Below are 18,912 nucleotides of genomic sequence, written 5' to 3'. Positions count from 1 at the left end.
CAAGCAGATAAATATAAATGAACTCAAGCTTTCAAGTGAATAGAGAAATTTTTTTCCAAGTATTTTTAAATGTCTAGTAGAAAATGCTAACAAAATGCTAACAAAAACGTCTGAAGTAAAACATGAAATATTTTTACAAGAAGTTTTTTTTTCTTCCGTGTATTCAGAGAATAGCAAAAAGTAAAATTCAGTAAGAATTTATAAATATTTTAGAGTGGTAAATTAAAACCAAAATCTAATGAAGTACTTTCTCTTCATCAATGGATTAGAAATAACAACCCAATAGCTTTCTTTCACTGTTGTACCTCCAACACGCTTTTCCTTGCCAAGACCAAGAAATCTCAAGGACACAAAAACGATTTAAAACATTTTCCTGTCTCCTCCACTCCCAATTCCAACAAAAACTTGTAGGAACTGGCTTCAAATTTAGGTTTGTAATGAAATGCGAATTCTTAAAATATGGAGATAGGCTGTGAACTAAATTCCCTTGTTTCTAAAATCAATGATGGAAAATAAAATTTACTGAAATGTTTAACATGCGTTTCTTTCTTACTTGAATGAAGGCCAGCTGCAATACACTTACTCTCCCTAAGGTAGATCTAAACCCCTTCCCTCACCTTTTAAAAAACGATTCTAGGTATAAATCTTGTGCCTCTATTTTTATAAATCATGCAGCATAGGACATAACCTTTGAAATAATCTTGAAAATACCCCCAATAATGCTGTTACTATGGTGACTCTTGTAGACTAGTTCTCCGAAAAGACTCAGATTCCTGAGTGTGAACAAGGTTTTTAGTTCACCATTTTTTAAACATCCCTCCACAGAAAATGTGTGTGTAGCACATACATATTCAATAGGAAAAGTTCTACCTCAATAACCATGCAGAATCTATTCTTTTGGCTCAATAATTATTTCTAAAGTCTATGTTTTCTGATGCCTTTTGCCTTAGGATATTGTCCAAGAAAATGAAATCAAATTTTACTTCTAATCACCATTCAATGTTAAATTTTCTGTCAATGGTTCTTTGTGTTGTCTTTTTGGTAAAAAAAAAAAAAAAAGAAAGAAAGAAAAAAATTAGTGATGACACATTCCTAATTGACACTTACCCAGTACCACACAACCTCCAATACCCCCATCCCAACACACACACGCTCACTCTCTCTCACCTTCTTTCTCTCTCAAGGTGAATATAAGTGTTTCTCTAAAAAAGACTTTCAATTAGGGAAGATCCACATATACCAGCTCTAGACAGCAAAGAGAACTATATTTCATTTAGGCATTTAATCATAAATTCCACTGGCAGCAAGTTAAGAGTTTATAAGGTGATTTCATGGGCACTACCTTACTTTATCCTTACAACAAATCTGTGACATAAAGAGAATAGATATGATCTAGGCATCAAGATGGCAGAGGAGTGAGATGTGGTGCTCATCTTCTCCCACAAATATATCCAAAAAAAACCCCTATAGGGAGTTCTTGTTGTGGCTCAGTGGTTAACAAATCCGACTAGGAACCATGAGGTTGAGGGTTCGCTCCCTGGCCTCGCTCAGTGGGTTAAGGATCCTGCGTTGCTGTGACTGTGGCGTAGGCCAGTGGCCATAGCTCCAATTAGACCCCTAGCCTGGGAACCTCCATATGCCGTGGGATCAGCTGACATGGAGGGGACCTCAGAGCCTCGGAGAAAAGTGCAGCAACTGGGGCTATAATCAAAGAGTATAAGGGATGCCCATTCTCACCACTTTTATTCAACACAGTATTGGAAGTCCTAGCCATAGCAATCATATAAACAAAAGAATTAAAGGTATCCAAATTGGAACAGAAGAGGAAAAACTGTTACTATATGCAGATGACATATTATATATAGATATTATATATAGAAAAACCTAAGGACTACACAAAAACTATTCGAACTGATCAAGGAATTCAGCAAAGTAGCAGGATACAAGATTAACATTCAGAAATCAGTTGTGTTCCTGTATACTAACAATGAAATATTAGAAAAAGTATACAAAACTACAATACCTTTCAAAATAAACTCCCCCCAAAATTAAATACCTAGGAATAAACCTGGCCAAGGAAGTGAAGTACTTACATGCTTAGAACTATAAAACATTAATCAAGGAAAATAAAGAGGATTCTAAGAAAGAGAAAGATATTCCATGCTCCTCGATTGGAATCAACAGAATTAATACTGTTAAAAATGGCCATACTACCCAAAAACAATCCACAGAGTCAATGCAATCCCTATCAAATTACCCATGACATTTTTCACATAACTTAAACAATCCAAAAATGTATATGGAACCATAAAAGACCCAGAATTACCAAAACAATCCTGAAGGAAAAAAAAAAAAAGTAGGAGGCATAACTCCCAGACTTCAGACAATACTACAAAGCTATAGTAATTAAGACATTGTGATACAGGTACAAAAACAGACATATAGACCAACGGAACAGAATAGAGTCTAGAAATAAACCCAGACACCTATGGTCAATTAATCTTTAAAAAAGAAGGCAAGAATACAAAATGGGAAAAAAACAGTCTCTTCAGCAATTGGTGCTGGGAAAACTAGACAGCTGCATGTAAATCAATGAAACTAGAACACATCTTCACACCATGAACAAAAATAAACTCAAAATGGCTTAAAGACTTAAGCATAAGACAACATACCATAAAACTCCTAGAAGAGAACATAAGCAAAACATTTTCTGATATCAACCATACAAATGTTTACTTAGGTCACTCTCTCAAAGCAACAGAAATGAAAGCAAAAATAAACCAAAAACTGACAGGCTTTTTCAGAGCAAAGGAAACCATTAAAAAAAAAAAAAAAAGACAACCTATGGAATGGGAGAAAATAGTTGCAAACGAAACAACTGACAAGGGCTTAATCCCCAAAATATACAAACAATTCATACAACTCAGCAGCAAAAGAAAAATGGGCAGAAGACCTGCATAGACATTTCTCCAAAGAAGACATGGATGGCCAACAGGCACGTGAAAAAATGTTCAACATCACTAATTATTAGAGCAATGTGAATCAAAACTAAAATGAGGTACCACCTCACACTGGTCAAAATGGCTATTGTTAATAATTGTACAAATAACAAATGCAGAAGAGGGTGTGGAGAAAAGGGAACCTTCCTGCACTGTTGGTGGAAATGGAAATTGTTATAACCTCTATGGAAAACAGTATGGAGGCATCAGAGAAAACTAATATGGAACTACCACATTATCCAACAATCCCACTCCTGGGTAAATATTTGGACAAAACCTTCATTGAAAAAGATACATGCACCCCTATGTTCACTGCAGCACTATTCACAATAGCCAAGACATGGAAACAATCTAAATGTCCACTGACAGATGAATGGATTAGAAGATGTGGTACATATACACAATGAAAATACTACTCAGTCATAAAAAAGCATAAAATAATGCCATTTGCTGCAACATGGATGGAGCTAGCAACTCTCATACTAAGTGAAGTAAATCAGAAAGAGAAAGACAAATACCATATGATACCACCTACATGTGGAATCTAATATACGGCACAGATGAACCTATCTACAAAAAAGAAAAAGTCTCATGGACATGGAGAAGACTTGTGCTTGCCAAGAGGGAGGGATAGGGAGTGGGATGGACTGGGAGTTTGGGGTTAGTAGATGCAAACTATTGCATCTGGAGTGGATAAGCAATGAGATCCTCCTGTATAGCACAGGGAACTATAGTCATTTGTGATGGAACATGATGGAGGATAATGTGAGAAAAAGATGGAGGATAATGTGGGTCACTTTGCTGTACAGCAGAAACTGACAGGACATTGTAAGTCAATTATAATAAAATATAAAAAAGCTAAAAGTAAAAATACCATTTGGGGATAAAAAAGAAATAGATATCTAGTTATCCTCAGAGAAAAGGAAAAATATTTCAGAAATAAAGAGTACATTTCAAGCATAAAAAAAAAAAAAAAGGAGAATGCATAGATACTATTATCTCTACTTTTTAGGTGTGGTTTTGTGGTTGAAAGGAAAAAAAAGCCCTAGGCTGAAGATGAACAAAACTGGGCAACAGTAGCAATTGTAACATCTTTTTCTTTTTAGGCCAGGGACTGAACCCGCATCCTTGTGGATACTAGTTGGTTTTCATTACTGCTGAGCCACAACCGGCACTCCAGTTTATAAATTCTTAAGGGCAAGAATCATGTTTTGTTTGTTGCTCTAATTTTAGTGTCTGACATAGCCCGATACACAGAATACTCTCAATACTTACTAAATCTATCTATGTACCTATTTACTCTTTCATCTACCTACCTCAGAATTAAAAAGTGAGGTGTTTACACAGAGGTATATATAAAAATGTTAAAACTTTTTCTTTTTTTGTTATGCATCAATTAATTTCTCTTTGCATGTATTATGTATTTTACATATTGAAGTCTATGGGCATTATTTTTCTAATAGCTTTTGCTCATTTCATGTCTCTGTCAAATTTTGTTAATTCTTTCAATGTTTTAAACTTTTTATTATTACTGCATTTGTAATTGTGATTAGTGATCTCTGACATTTCCACTGTAAAAACATCAGGACTCCCTGATGTCTCATATGATAATTAGCATTTTTTAGCAATAAAACATTTCGTCTTTTTTTTTTTTTTGCCATTTCTAGGGCCACTCTCTCGGCATATGGAGGTTCCCAGGCTAGGGGTCAAATCGGAACTGTAGCCACCAGCTTACACCAGAGCTACAGTGACACGGATCCGAGCTGCGTCTGCAACCTACACCACAGCTCACGCAACGTCGGATCGTCAACCCACTGAGCAAGCTCAGGGACTGAACCTGAAACCTCGTGGTTTCTAGTCGGATTGTTAACCACTGCATCGTGATGGGAACTCCGCAATAAAACATTTTAAATTAAGGTACATAAAGTCAAAACCTTTTCTGATTTAGCCTACTGGTTTTCCAATTAGGGTATATAGCAGATATTCTCTATAAACTGGATGAGTGTAATCTGCAGTTTCAAAATTATTTTTCAAAAATACATTTAAAGAATGTGTGAAAGCATTTCATCAAAAAACACTGTATTGCCAAACATATATTAAAATTAACAGTATTTTAATTTTCCTAATTGTTTCTTGAGCATGTATACTGAACTAAACAAGGAGGCTCTAAAATTAAATATCATATGATTGGTCCTATTTCAGCTTTGTTATACTGCTCAGAAACAGAGAAATCCTTTTTCATTCATTTTATGTTCAATTCTTTACTCAGTATACTTTCAACTCTTTGCCTTCAACAAAGAAAACTTGATAGATCACAAAAAATAATTATTAATAACAGACTACTATACAATTTTTTGGCATATAAATCATTATTTGTTCAAAAAATTGAGTGACACAGCAACAACAAAATTTCCATTCTTACTTATATAGCAATGTTAAAGTTTCTCAGGGTTTACTTATGTAAAAACTGAAAAATGGAAGTAGTAAGTAATATAAATTTATATCACTAAAATATCACATTAAAATAAAAGTTCAATGGGAAAGATAAAATTTTTGACTATTGTAGAATTGCTTCATTTAAAAAATTAAATGATAGTGACTATCATGCTTTTATATTTATATTACCTAGCTACACTTAGTAGAAACATTTAGCAATTTCATTTTAAAATATGAATATTTAGGAGTTCCCATTGTGGCTCAGCAGTTAACAAACCCAACTAGCATCTGTGAGGACGTAGGTTTGATCCCTGGCCTCGCTCAGTGGGTTAAAGATCTGGCGTTGCCATGAGCTGTGGTGTAGGTCACAGACATGGCTCAGATCCTGTGTTGCTGTGGGTCTGGTGTAGGCTGACAGCTACAGCTCTGGTTCAACCGCTAGCCTGGGAACATCCATATGCCACAGGTGTGGCCCTAAAAAGACCCCCTCCAAAAAAAGGGTAAAATGTGAATATTTAAAATTTATTGGAAACTGTTTGTTATTATTTAAAATTAAGATGAAAAATTTCAGACATAAACTTAAAAATGTCTGAGAAGTAATATAATTTAAAATAATAAAATGTAAAATGATAAAAGTTTTAAAAAGTTATATGAATGGGTACATGAGCAAAAAAACACTACCCCAAATCACTGCTTCTAGAAATTATAGGAGCATTCACAGATAGAAAGAATATTGTTAGAATAATCATACTACCAAGGCAATCTATAGATTCAGTGCAATCCCTATCAAAATACCAATGACATTTACCACAGACTAGAAAAATCACTCTAAAATTTGTATGGAAACACAAAAGACCCTCCCTCCAACCATGGACAAAACAATCTAGAGAAAGAAGAACAGAGTTGGAAGTAACAAACTCCCTGGTTTCGAACTATACTATAAAGCTTCAATAATCAAAGCAGTATGGTACTGACACAAAAAAGAGACAAAGAGTTAATGGAAGAGAAGAGAGAACTCAGAAATAAACCCATGCAATTATGATCTATGACAAAGGAGGCAAGAATATACAATGGGGAAAAGATTGTCTCTTCAATAAATAGTGCTGGGAAAACTGGACAGCTATATGCAAAAAACTACCTTTTTATATCATACACGAAAATAACCACAAAATGAGTTAAAGATTTAAATATAAGACCTAAAACCATAAAACTCCTAAATGAAAACACAGTTATGTCAAGAGCATACTGCCTTTTTTAAAATGCACGTTTTCCAGGTGTAGTGCACCATAGGTGGCAACATAAATTAGTGCACCACCATGCAAGTTTTTAATTCCTCAAAAAATTAAAAATTGAGCTACCATACAATCCAGCAACTCCACTTCTGGGAATTTTCTAAGGAAAACAAAAGCACTAATTTGAAAAGATATATGCACCCCTGTGTTTACTGCAGCATCATTCACAATAGTTAAGGTATGGAAGCAACCTAAGTGCCCATTGGTAGATGAATGTATAAAGATGTCATGTATATACACACAATGGAATATTACTCAGCCACAAAAAAGAATGAGATCTTGCTATTTGCAACATGAATAAGCCTAGAGGGTATTATGCTAAGTGATATAAGTCAGATAGAGAAGGACAAATACTGTATGATTTCACTTATGTGTGGAATCTAAAAAACAAACAAAAAGAACAAATAAAACAAAACGGAAGCAAATTTATACATACAGGGAACAAACTGATGGTTGCCAGAGTAGAGTGGGGTTGGGAGTGAGTGAAGTAACTGAGGGAGATTAAAAGGTATAAACTTCCAGTTATAAAATAAATGGGTCACAGGGATATAATGTATAGCAGAGGGAATACAGTCAATAATATTATAGTTAAGAGTATTATAGTAACTTCAGACAGTAACTAGACCTATCATGATCACTTTACATTTTATAAAAATACTGAATCACTGTTGTACACCTGAAACTAATATAATATTGTAAATCAATTACACCTCAAGGGGGAAAAAAAGAATAACTATTAGAACTCACCGGAAAGTACCAAAAGCAGGCAAAAAGCCTGGGCTTACTAAGAAAAAGTGTTGACTAATAAACAATTATGAGTTCGTGGCTTTTTGCCTGAGGGTGCTCCCAATATCCTCTTTCTATTCCAGTCTCTCTCTCTCTCTCTCTCTCACACACACACACACACACACACACAATCAGTCTTACTACCTCCATGACAGTCAGGATTGATGGAACAGGTGGAAATTTAGAGGGGGAACCCTTGAAGGCAGAGAAAGGGTAAAATGCAAAATATGAGTACAAAATCGACAAAATCCCAGGTGACTGACAAGTAAGAATGTGCAGTGGAGAGTCTGAGGAGCTAGCCAAAAAGTAGGTGCAAGTGAAAGAGGAATTAAAAAAAAAATTATGAGAGCTTTAGGCTGTATTTCCTTCACTGCAATACTTAAGTTAAATTATATCATTTAACAAGAGTACCTCCACAGTGGTAAAATTATTGGCTACATAATTAATATGACTGAATCACAGAATCTACTGCAAAAAGTGGAAGTATGTTGTAAAGTGTTCTGCTGGACCAAATTGCAAGCTTTATAAAAAACAACCATCCTGATTTTTCAAGACCATCAGACACACAGCAACAGTTCTAGAGCACTAGTTAAGGCTCCTAAACTAGTATCTTAAAAAAAAAAAAACACTGAAGAAAAATTTTTTACCAAAGTATTTAAAAATAACTGCAATAATTTCAATTAGGACATTTCTTTACCACCCACAGATGAGAATGCACCCTCTAAGGTGTGGGCTGACACTGATTTAAACAGACAAAGAAGGAAGGCATTTTAGTAAAAGGAAGTAAGATCTTTGATTGACAGTTCTTGGAAAAAGGTTAAAAATTCAAAAGGAGTGACTGCATGTGGCTCAGAACCTAAAAGCCTTTTTCTCCGCCCAACAGAAGAGCAGTCTCAAGTAATAACTGGTTGCCATGGAGATAAGAAACTAGAGAGATCAAAGAACTCAATTTGCAGTTAAATGGGCTGGAAACAATCCTTACTACTTGGTGAAGGAAAGAGATTAAAAATATACATGATTGCCACAGGGAATCTTTTTCACCTAGCATTTCTCAACCTCATTAATGAACAAAAAGTCTAAAAAACCAAATGAAAACCCAAAGTGTCTTGGACTGAGCTCATTAAACATAATTCAGAATTTCAGATGTTATCACAAATCCTTCCTATTCTGCATGATTTTGAATCTTTTTAATGGTACCTGTTAGTAAATATTGTAATGAGACTAAAATTGTGTTCAGGAACAAACTAGTATTACTGAGGGGACTAGAGCTTCAATGGGGGAAAAAAAGCAAGACAAGTGGAAAGGTAACACAGAATAAGAAACAGATTCACGTGGTGAAAATCTGGATTAAAAAAAAACCTTTTCGCAATCATAGAATACCTTTGTGCGTGCTGTAAAGGGCTGCAAACGTCACCATGAAGAAAGTCGTGGAGTATTTCCCAGCATTAACTAAATGAGGAAAGGCTCTCTTTGTGTCTCGGTATCTGCGCAGGCACTGGATAAAGCGAAGCCAAGCAGGAATGCACTGAACAACAGCCCGCACACCATATGAATATTTGTGGCAAATTTCTGGTTCTGTGAAGATTTCAAAGAAGAAAAGATTACAATTAAACAACTTGTTCACATCATTTAGTCATATATTGTAACCACTAGGAAATCCATAGAAGCAAGGAACCTGAGTTTCAGAATCACTTTTTTCTTTGTAGCTTCTGTATTCTCAAACTTTTCAGTGGCTGTTAAACTGAAGAGAGAAAGTAAAATACACAGGGGGAACTTATGAAAATCTGCCTGCTCAGATTTCTATCTGTTCTAGAATCACCTTTGGAGTGCAGTAAAACTCTAAGACAATTAGAAGATGAGTATACTTATCAAAGAGAAAAAAAATTAGTAAGTTCTATAACCTGAAACATCAGGAAAACCTATAAATACCACTGGTGACTCCAGTCAATTTTCTGAGCTCCAAACCACTATATTATACCCCTATAGTCTGTTCATATTCTTGCTCTTTAAAGATAAAACAACCCCCTCCAAAAAAAAAAAAAAAAAAAAAAAAACAACCAATGAACAGAGTTTGTATTTTTTTTAAATGAGAAGAATGAAGTTGGTAAACCAATTTTCTTCAAATTTTGGAAATGTATCTTAGTGGCTCAACATACAACAGAGTTGTGATCTGCTCACAATTGATGAAAATGTGTTGCTATTGGCTTCATTAACTTTTGTTAGTCAGATGTTACATAATCTGTCTAAATTTGGTCTTTGTCATTAAGGCAAAATTCCTTAATATCTTGAACACCTGGCATAAACTAAGAGTGAGGAAAAGAGCCAAAACAAACAAACAAACAAAAAAAACAAGGTCTCCAGTAAGAATTAATAAACAATTTACAAAGACTTTCTCAAAGCACTCGATCTACCTCTAAATAACTGTAAAGCAATACTGTGACGGCAATTATTGACACTAAAGCATCTGTGATATAATTACCAATGTACTAGAAGATTTTTCTAGTTTTAGAATTTTTTAAGTGTAAGTTATAAATCTCCTGGCAAATGAATGGCTAAAATTATAAAACATAATTCAAGAGCCAAACTATATCAGATATAGAGATTGCTAAAAGAGTGCCAAGTACATTTAATTAAGTTTGTAATATTATTGGATGATCTTAAATTTCTCAGTTATCATTCCCAATATTTCTTGGTTTACACTGGCAGTTCGATAGTGTGGATGCACATTCATACCCTACCTTCTGAATCATTTGGCAAGAGGCCACCACTTTCATCCCATTTGAGCTCAAAACTGTAGAAGCAGATCATATATTCCAGGTCCATAAGTATCACTGACAGGCTGTTCAGCTGATCGGCCAGCCAGAAATCAGCAAAGCCTACCTTATGGAAGGGGGCTGTAAATACTCGAAACTGGGAGAGAGGAAAAAAAATCAGAAAACAAAGAAACAAGAAAATTCATATTAAATTTCTCTAATTCATGTCTGACACTGCTGCATGATTACTTTAGTGGATCAAATGGAAACTAATGAACCAACCACAACATAGGGGGACCTGGCAATGGTGGCTAGATTAAGAATTAGTCGTCAAGGGAATGGATAACTAAGAAAGGGTGGGGCAGGTGGAAGGCAAGAATAGCTATAGTTACAAAACAGAAAGCAGAGATTTTGGAAGCAATTAAGTAGAAAGCAGAGTGGCAAAAATGCATTGAGAGGACATTTAACATTAGGGTCTAAGATAAATTTGCTAAAGACCCATGTGCTATGACAATTTTTGGAATATTCTCCCATCTTAGCTAACCTAACACAAAGCTCTTCTTTGCCTACAAAGGATATGAGGGGAAGGATGGTACCTCATGGGAAGCATCACTTTGATTTCACTAATGCCATGAGGATGACTGTATTTGTCTTGAAATTATACTACAAAAATCAGCACACATACCACTGTTATGAAAACAATAATAAGTCAATTCAGGTTAAATGTACTGAGCACTAATCCACGTTGTGTATTTTTCTCATCGTGCATTTCTTATGATTCATTAACTATAACAATTCTATGAGCTAGGTATTATCCACATCCCCATTTTACAGAAGACCTGTAACCAAAATTCATCCTGACCACTCATGTGTGGAGCCTGTTTCCTATTGCAAAGGGAAATTCTGGCACTGCAGAGAGAGGCAGATACTAATCATCAGAAATAGGCTCAGGAGTTCCCGTCGTGGCGCAGTGGTTAACGAATCCGACTAGGAACCATGAGGTTGCGGGTTTGGTCCCTGCCCTTGCTCAGTGGGTTAACGATCCGGCGTTGCCGTGAGCTGTGGTGTAGGTTGCAGACGCGGCTCGGATCCTGCGTTGCTGTGGCTCTGGCGTAGGCCAGTGGCTACAGCTCCGATTCAACCCCTAGCCTGGGAACCTCCATATGCCGCGGGAGCGGCCCAAGAAATAGCAACAACAACAACAACAACAACGACAAAAAAAAAAAAAAAAAAGAAAAGAAATAGGCTCAAATTTATAGATTGCCTTAAGAAGCCTTCAAGTGAAGTGAAGATGGAATGCAGGCAGCTTTCTTCCTCACCCTGCTAGGCCCTTTCTGTCTAACATAGTAAGAATGGACTCCTAAAACAAGGAATCCTGACTAAGTGACAGTTTTGAGAAAATGAGTCTAAATCTATAGCTCTCTCGGGATCTGGGTAAACTCATTTAATAGACATTCAGCCTGGAAGACTATGGCTCTTGACTCTCAGCCTTGGCTGGTTCTTACTTTCTCTAAATAACTCCCTTGATTACTTCAGGGAGATAAATGGCTATATTATAAATCAACCCTGGGATCAACTATCTATGACAGGTATTGCCCTAGAGCTTTGGAAATTAAACCAGGGATCTACAAGACACAATATAGGCTTGAAGACATTATTTTCTGGAGCTAATATATTTTGAGTCTATGGCTCAGCTTTTGACGACTTGCTTACTCTTTCAATAAGTAAGGCAGGTAAGCTATATTGTTTGCAACCATAAGCTCCACAGAGCAAACCTTTTTTTTTTTTTCAGGATGGGTTGGGGTAGGAGGTATTAAGAAAGTGAAATGTTAATCATTTATGCTCAAAGAGGTCCTGGTACAGTTTATACAATACTTTAAGAAACTCTAGGTGCAGAATGGATTCAGAGGATAACGTAGAAATATAACAGCAAAGGATCAGGAAGTCTAACTCAGTCTCTAGTCATAGACTTTTGTGAAACTGGTAGCCTAACTGCAAATTTTCATTTCTCACTGACATGAGATAGAATACTACTACTCTCACAACCTGCCAAACTCAGCTCCCAAACCTGGCTATTATAGAAAACCTCCATAAGAGCAGAAGGTAAGAAGAGTGTATTAGATAAGAAACAAAGAGATAGATGGATGGACTAGAAGAGGGAAGAAGGGACATAAAAAGGCAACTGGAGGAAGGGAAAATTTACAGAAGAGAGAAGATGAAAAAAGAAAAGAGTGGTATTTGTTGGTATAAGACAACTAATGAAGGAAAGTCTTTCATGCATTTAACAAAGGTTTGTAAGTATTTATTTACTACAGGTCAGGCATTGCAGAAATATTAATAAATAAAACATGGCATGTACCCTCAAAGACCTATAGTCTCTTTGGGCAATTGAACACATGAAGAAATGACAGCATCGTGTAGCACCTGCTATTACAGACAGGCATACAAAATACTCTGGAAATACAGGGAAGGGAGCAAGTAGTTTGGTCTGAGGTAGGATAAGTGGGGAAGAAAATAAACAGACCATACTTAACTACCTGATATTTACACACAGAATTCCCCTTCTTCCTTTCTTGTTCTGGCTAAGATCTTTCAACTTCTACCTTGTAATTTATGATGAAAACAATAACAGGGTGTTCCCATCCTGTCTCAGTGGAAATGAATCTGACTAGCATCCACAAGGATGCAGGTTCAATCCCTGGACTGGCTCAGTGGGTTAGGGATCCAGCGTTGCCGTGAACTGTGGTGTAGGTTGCAGACGCAGCTTGGATCTGGCGTTGCTGTGGCTGTGGTATAGGCCAGAGGCTACAGCTCTGATTTGACCCCTAGCCTGGAACCTCCATATGCCACAGGTGTGGCACTACAAAGACAAAAAACAAAACAAAACAAAAACCTAAAAAATGGTAACAAATCACTGAGTAATAGTATTAAGAAAGCTAGAGACAATCTGGATACCTGATTATTTTACCCACTTACACAAAAAGTCACTAATAAATTGTTACAAAGAATATATGTTAATATCATTTTCTAAGTTAATATAGGTAAACAGTTAAGGAGATGAAGTCTTTTCTTTTCTTTTTTGTTTTTTTTTTGTCTTTTTGCTATTTCTTGGGCCGCTCCCACAGCATATGGGAGGTTCCCAGGCCAGGGGTCTAATTGGAGCTGTAGCTGCCAGCCTACGCCAGAGCCACAGCAACGCAGGATCCGAGCCGTGTCTGTGACCCACACCACAGCGCACGGCAATGCTGGATCCTTAACCCACTGAGCAAGGGCAGGGATCGAACCCGCAACTTCATGGTTCTTAGTCAGATTCGTTAACCACTGGGCCACGACGGGAACTCCCAGGAGATGAAGTCTTAATTTCTACTATGGATAATCACATTCTTGCCAAATTTGATTTTTAAATTCCATTAGTTGATCCACTAGATCAAAGTTAAACATCTAGATAAAGTAACTTTCAGATCTAACTCTTAAATGGTAGCATTTAAGAAATAGATTATGGAGCCAGACTGCCTGTGCTCATAACCCATCTCCATTATATCTTTGCTATGTGATCTTATTTAACTTCTCTGAACCTAAGCTTCCTCACTTATAAAATGTGGATTAACAGCAGCTCCAACTTCATGGTTTATTAAAAGGATTAAGGAGTTCCCATTGTGGCGCAGTGGTTAACGAATCCGACTAGGAAGCGCAGGTTCGGTCCCTGCGCTTGCTCAGTGGGTTGACGATCCGGCGTTGCCATGAGCTGTGGTGTAGGTTGCAGACGTGGCTCGGATGCCGCGTTGCTGTGGCTCTGGCATAGGCCGGGGGCTACAGCTCTGATTGGACCCCTGGCCTGGGAACCTCCATATGCCGTGGGAGCGGCCCAAGAAATAGCAAAAAGAAAAAAAAAAAAAAGGATTAACTAAATTGACAACTTATAAATTGTCCAGAACAGTGCATTATTAAAAGAGAACATTTTTCTAATAATATTCTTATAATAGAGACACATAAAAATTTTAGTATACAACTATGGAAAGTATTAGAAAAAGAAATACCCAAATAACATATCAAAGGACTCTAATTTTTAAAACTTCATGTAGCTTTCATAAGTTGATACTGTTGGTTAGACAATCTGAGGCATTTGTTCATGCTTTTTTTTTTTTCTTATGGCCACACCCATGGCATATGGAAGTTCCCAGACCAGGGACTGAATCCAAGTTGCAGCTGCGACCTAGGCCACAGTGTGGCAACATCAGATCTTTAAGCCACAGCACCGGGCCAGGGACGGAACCCACAATACCACAGAGACAACCAGATGGATCCTTAATCCCCTGTGCCATAGTAGAAACTCTGTTTATGCTTGCTTGCTTGCTTTTTTTCTCCCTTTTTGGCCTCCCCATGGCATATGGAGTTTCAGGGCCAGGATCAGATGTGACCTAAGCTGCAGTTGCAACATATGTCACACCTGTGGCAACCTGGATCCTTTAACCTGCTGTGCTGAGGCAGGTATTGAACCTGCGTCCTGGCACTGCAGAGATGCCGCCTATCCCAGAGCACCACAGCAGGTTTAGGCTTTCTAATTGGATTTCCAATTAGGACAGATACAGATCTGGAGAGAGGATATATGACAATATGAATGTAAATAAACTGTATTAATTTGACATATAATACAAATATCGAAATAAATCAATTTCTTCTAAAAAATTTTTTTCAGTTTTTTTAGGGGAGAGGAATGACATATCACATAGATTCAAATTTAAATATGGATATAAACGGTGTTCAGTCAGTGCCTATCACTATGGCCAAGTGACATATGTTCTTTTCCCACTTAAAAGTAAAGGAGGAATTCCTGCTGTGGCACAGTGGAAACGAATCTGACTAGGAATCATGAGGTTGCGGGCTTCGATCCCTGGCCTCGCTCAGTAGGTTAAGGATCCGGCGTTGCCATGAGCTGTGGTGTAGACTGCAGATGTGGCTCGGATCTGGCGTTGCTGTGGCTCTTGTGCAGGCCAGCAGCAACAGCTTTGATTAGACCCCTAGTTTGGGAACCTCCATATGCCGAGGGTGCGGCCCTAAAAAGGCAAAAAGACAAAAAAAAAAAAAAAAAAAAAGAAAAAAGTAAAGGAAAAAGGAAATGCAGTTTACTTTAGGAGGAGGCTTTAAGAAAAGTTATATGAGAGAAATACAGGGTGGAAACACTTGTTAATTCACTAGAATAAGTCTAAGGGTAAGTTTTCTCAGTGAAATTTGAATTAAAATACATCAATAGGTCAATTAATATTAAATAATCTATAAACAACATTTTTATTATTTACAATTATTATTACAAATGTAACAAATCACAACGCTTCTTTCTGTATTTCACTGCTTCTGACAGTATATTCTATTATTCTCTTATTTTTTCTTGTATCATCACTGCTAACCAATTCCATCAAGTCCTCATTTATTAAGACACAGCAGATGCACAGATAAATTCTACTCAATGGGGAGTAATTATTCTTCTAATAAGAATAACTGGTCATGCATGAATCATAACAGCTTCCTATTTAAACAAAGAAGGATGCAGTGAAGAAATGCTCACTTAGCACATAATATACACAACTGTATTATTTTGCTATTGCAATGTTGCACTCAAATATGAGTTTTCTGAGACTTTCAAATCTCATTGGAAAATAACTTTATAGAGATTTCACAACAATTTAGGAAGGAACAATAGGTATTTATAATCTTTTTTTTTTTTGTCTTTTTAGAGCCGCACCTGTGGCATATAGAGATTCCCAGGCTAGGGGTTGAATTGGAGCTGCAGCTGCCCGCCTACACCACAGCACAGCAACACAAGATCCGAGGCACGTCTGTGACCTATACCACAGCTCACAGCAATGCTGGATCCTTAACCCACTGAGCGAGGCGAGGGATCAAACTGTGTCCTCATGGATACTAGTCAGATTTGCTTCACTGAGCCACGATGGGAACTCTCTAGGTACTTATAATCTTAAAGGTATTTCCTTGTAACCAGAATATTACATTTTTTATGCAAATGCATAGTTTTAAAACTATACAAAATCTAGTAATACAGGGACAAATAATCTCCAAATAAGAAAGGTAATCTAATATTGCTGCACTAACTGGAAATGATTTATTTTTAGTATAAATTTCAAGACAGAAAAAAATGCCTTAAATTTTTCTATCTTATAAAAAAATTCTTAAAAAGCATGTTTTCTAGACAATGACAAGACACAAGACACATTAAGGGTGATGATATAACTTATGATTTACCAAAATACTCTTTTTCTTTTTACAGCTGTGCCTGCAGCATATGGAAGTTCACAGGCTAGGAGTTAATGGCAGCTGCAGCTGCAGGCCTATACCACAGCCACAGCAATGCTGGATCCAAGCTGCACCTGTAACCTACACTGCAGCTTGTGGCAACGCCGGATCCTTAACCCACTGAGCAAGACCAGGGATCAAACCCATATTCTCACAGAGACTATGTTGGGTTCTTAACCTGCTGAGCCACAATGGAAACTCGAATTTATCAACATACACTTGAACATCTAAGTTCTACACTCAGAATTTAAACTCAAAATTAGGCCTACTAGTGTTACTTAAAGGGAATGATTTGCTCTTTTACTTATTTATATTTAACAAAGTTGATGGAAAAGAGGGAGACTCTCAATTTGTGATAACACTCCTAGTGGAAGAAATAAGAAATATAAATAAATGCACAACTTTGGGAAAAAAACCCAAGATTTTGGCCACTTTATTATTTTGAGAGCAATAAGTACAAATTTATTTGCTTATATTGGTAATAAATATAAATACTTACTTATATTGGAACATGGGTTGCTTTTAAATTTGCTGAGTGCTTACTATGTTTTTTTAATAGGAAAGTCATATTTTATGTCTTTTGATTTTAAAAAATTTAGTTAATGTTATTTAGAGAGAGTATACTGCTAAGAACAACAACAGGGAGTTCCCGTTGTGGCGCAGTGGTTAATGAATCCGACTAAGAACCATGAGGTTGCGGGTTCAATCCCTGCCCCCGCTCAGTGGGTTAACGATCCGCGTTGCCGTGAGCTGTGGTGTAGGTTGCAGACGCGGCTCGGATCCTGCGTTGCTGTGGCTCTGGCGTAGGCTGGCGCTACAGCTCCAATTAGACCCCTAGCCTGGGAACCTCCATATGCCACAGGAGTGGCCCAAAAAAACAGCAAAAAGACAAAAAAAAAAAAAAAAAAGAACAACAAAATTCTGCTAATTCTAATGGGCATAAAAAAGGAAAAGAAATAAAAACTACTGTTTTCAAGGCACTATGTTTTATAAGGTGAAAAAAATGAGACAATAATTATTGGAATTCGGCAATTTTGTGGGGATTGGTCAATTTCATCGCTAATCTTCACTGTCAGTTGTAATTCATAATCTAAGAAATAATTACATGAAATTATCAATGATACTGATTTTCAAAATAACAGTTTGGTAAACTGGGGAGTAAGCAGAAGTTCCTTCCCAGGGCAATCTTTACAATACACTCAAAAACACAGCTACCATTTTTGAAGGATATTCTATATCCTTATGCTGAGATTGCTTGATTTTGAGATCATTAATAGGTAAAGTAGAAGAAGAAATAGAATTATAAACAAGAACCAAAGTCAATTTTTCAAGTTAAGTTTAGTGATAAGACAAGATATTCCCACTGTTTTAGAGAATCAATTCTTCATAAATTAAAAATGTTTTGGTTGACCCCTTACAGCAATTTTGTTTTTGTTTTTTTAGGGCAGTACCTGCGGCACATGGAGATTCCCAGGCCAGGGGTCAAATGAGAGCTGTAGCCGCTGGCCTACGCCACAGCCACAGCAACGCCAGATCCGAGCCGCGACTGCAAACCACACCACAGCTCACGGCAACGCCGGACCCTTAACCCACTGAGCAAGGCCAGAATTGAACCTGCAACCTCAGGGTTCCTAGTCAGTTTCGTTTCCACCACGCCATGACGGGAACTCCGCCTTATAGCAATTTAACAGGGAAATAATAGTTTTACCACTTTAAAAAAAAGGAAACAAAGTTCTACATGTTATCACAGCTGATTAAATAATCTGTCAAGTATTATGAATTATTATTATGACTAAATGAATTATATGAATTTGCAAAATCATTTCAATATCTGGAGTTCATACCCCATTTTAGGAGAAATAAGCACAAGTGCTTTTCCCAGGGTCACTATGCTGCCCAACATCAGGTGTACCAATCACACTGTGTTCTTTGTCCCTACAGCTGGGGTACCACTCATTCAGACTACAATGTGAACATGCCTTCTGGAGTTGTGCAATACAGAAGCTTTGGTATCATTCTGGAGGAAGCCAATGACTAATATGCTACCCTACAAATGATACACAAATTTTTGGACTTACCAGCAGTTTAAGCAGCCAAAACCGGGATTTGTAATAGAAAGTTTTGGTGGGGTTGATGAGAAAGAAAACCATAAATCCATAAAGGACAAGTGGGTATACATATGTGGGGATGATGCTAATTGGAGCAAAGAAGCATGCCAGAAGGCTCAGGCACCACAATATCCCAAGGAATCCAGCAATCTGATAAAGGATGGGAAAGACAAAAAGAAAGAAAATTATTTTTATTTTTACCATTACTCAGAAATATCTTTAATAAAAC

The 18,912-nt window shown here is 36.9% G+C and overlaps 1 protein-coding gene across 1 annotated transcript in view; it reads right to left on the bottom strand.

Annotated features, from left to right (window-relative positions):
* XPR1 (xenotropic and polytropic retrovirus receptor 1) overlaps positions 1–18,912 on the bottom strand; it is a 223,716-nt gene that overhangs the window by 45,765 nt on the left and 159,039 nt on the right. The window contains exons 9-11 of the mRNA XM_003130352.6: positions 18,654–18,833; positions 10,252–10,423; positions 8,894–9,088 (exon numbers count right to left, since the gene is read on the bottom strand). Of these exons, the coding sequence (XP_003130400.5) occupies positions 8,894–9,088; positions 10,252–10,423; positions 18,654–18,833 (547 nt within the window). The remainder of the gene's footprint in view (positions 1–8,893; positions 9,089–10,251; positions 10,424–18,653; positions 18,834–18,912) is intronic.

Source organism: Sus scrofa, chromosome 9 (genome assembly GCF_000003025.6).
Source record: "Sus scrofa isolate TJ Tabasco breed Duroc chromosome 9, Sscrofa11.1, whole genome shotgun sequence".
In the NCBI taxonomy this organism is placed as follows: domain Eukaryota; kingdom Metazoa; phylum Chordata; class Mammalia; order Artiodactyla; family Suidae; genus Sus; species Sus scrofa.
This window is presented reverse-complemented; position numbering and strand designations above follow the sequence as displayed.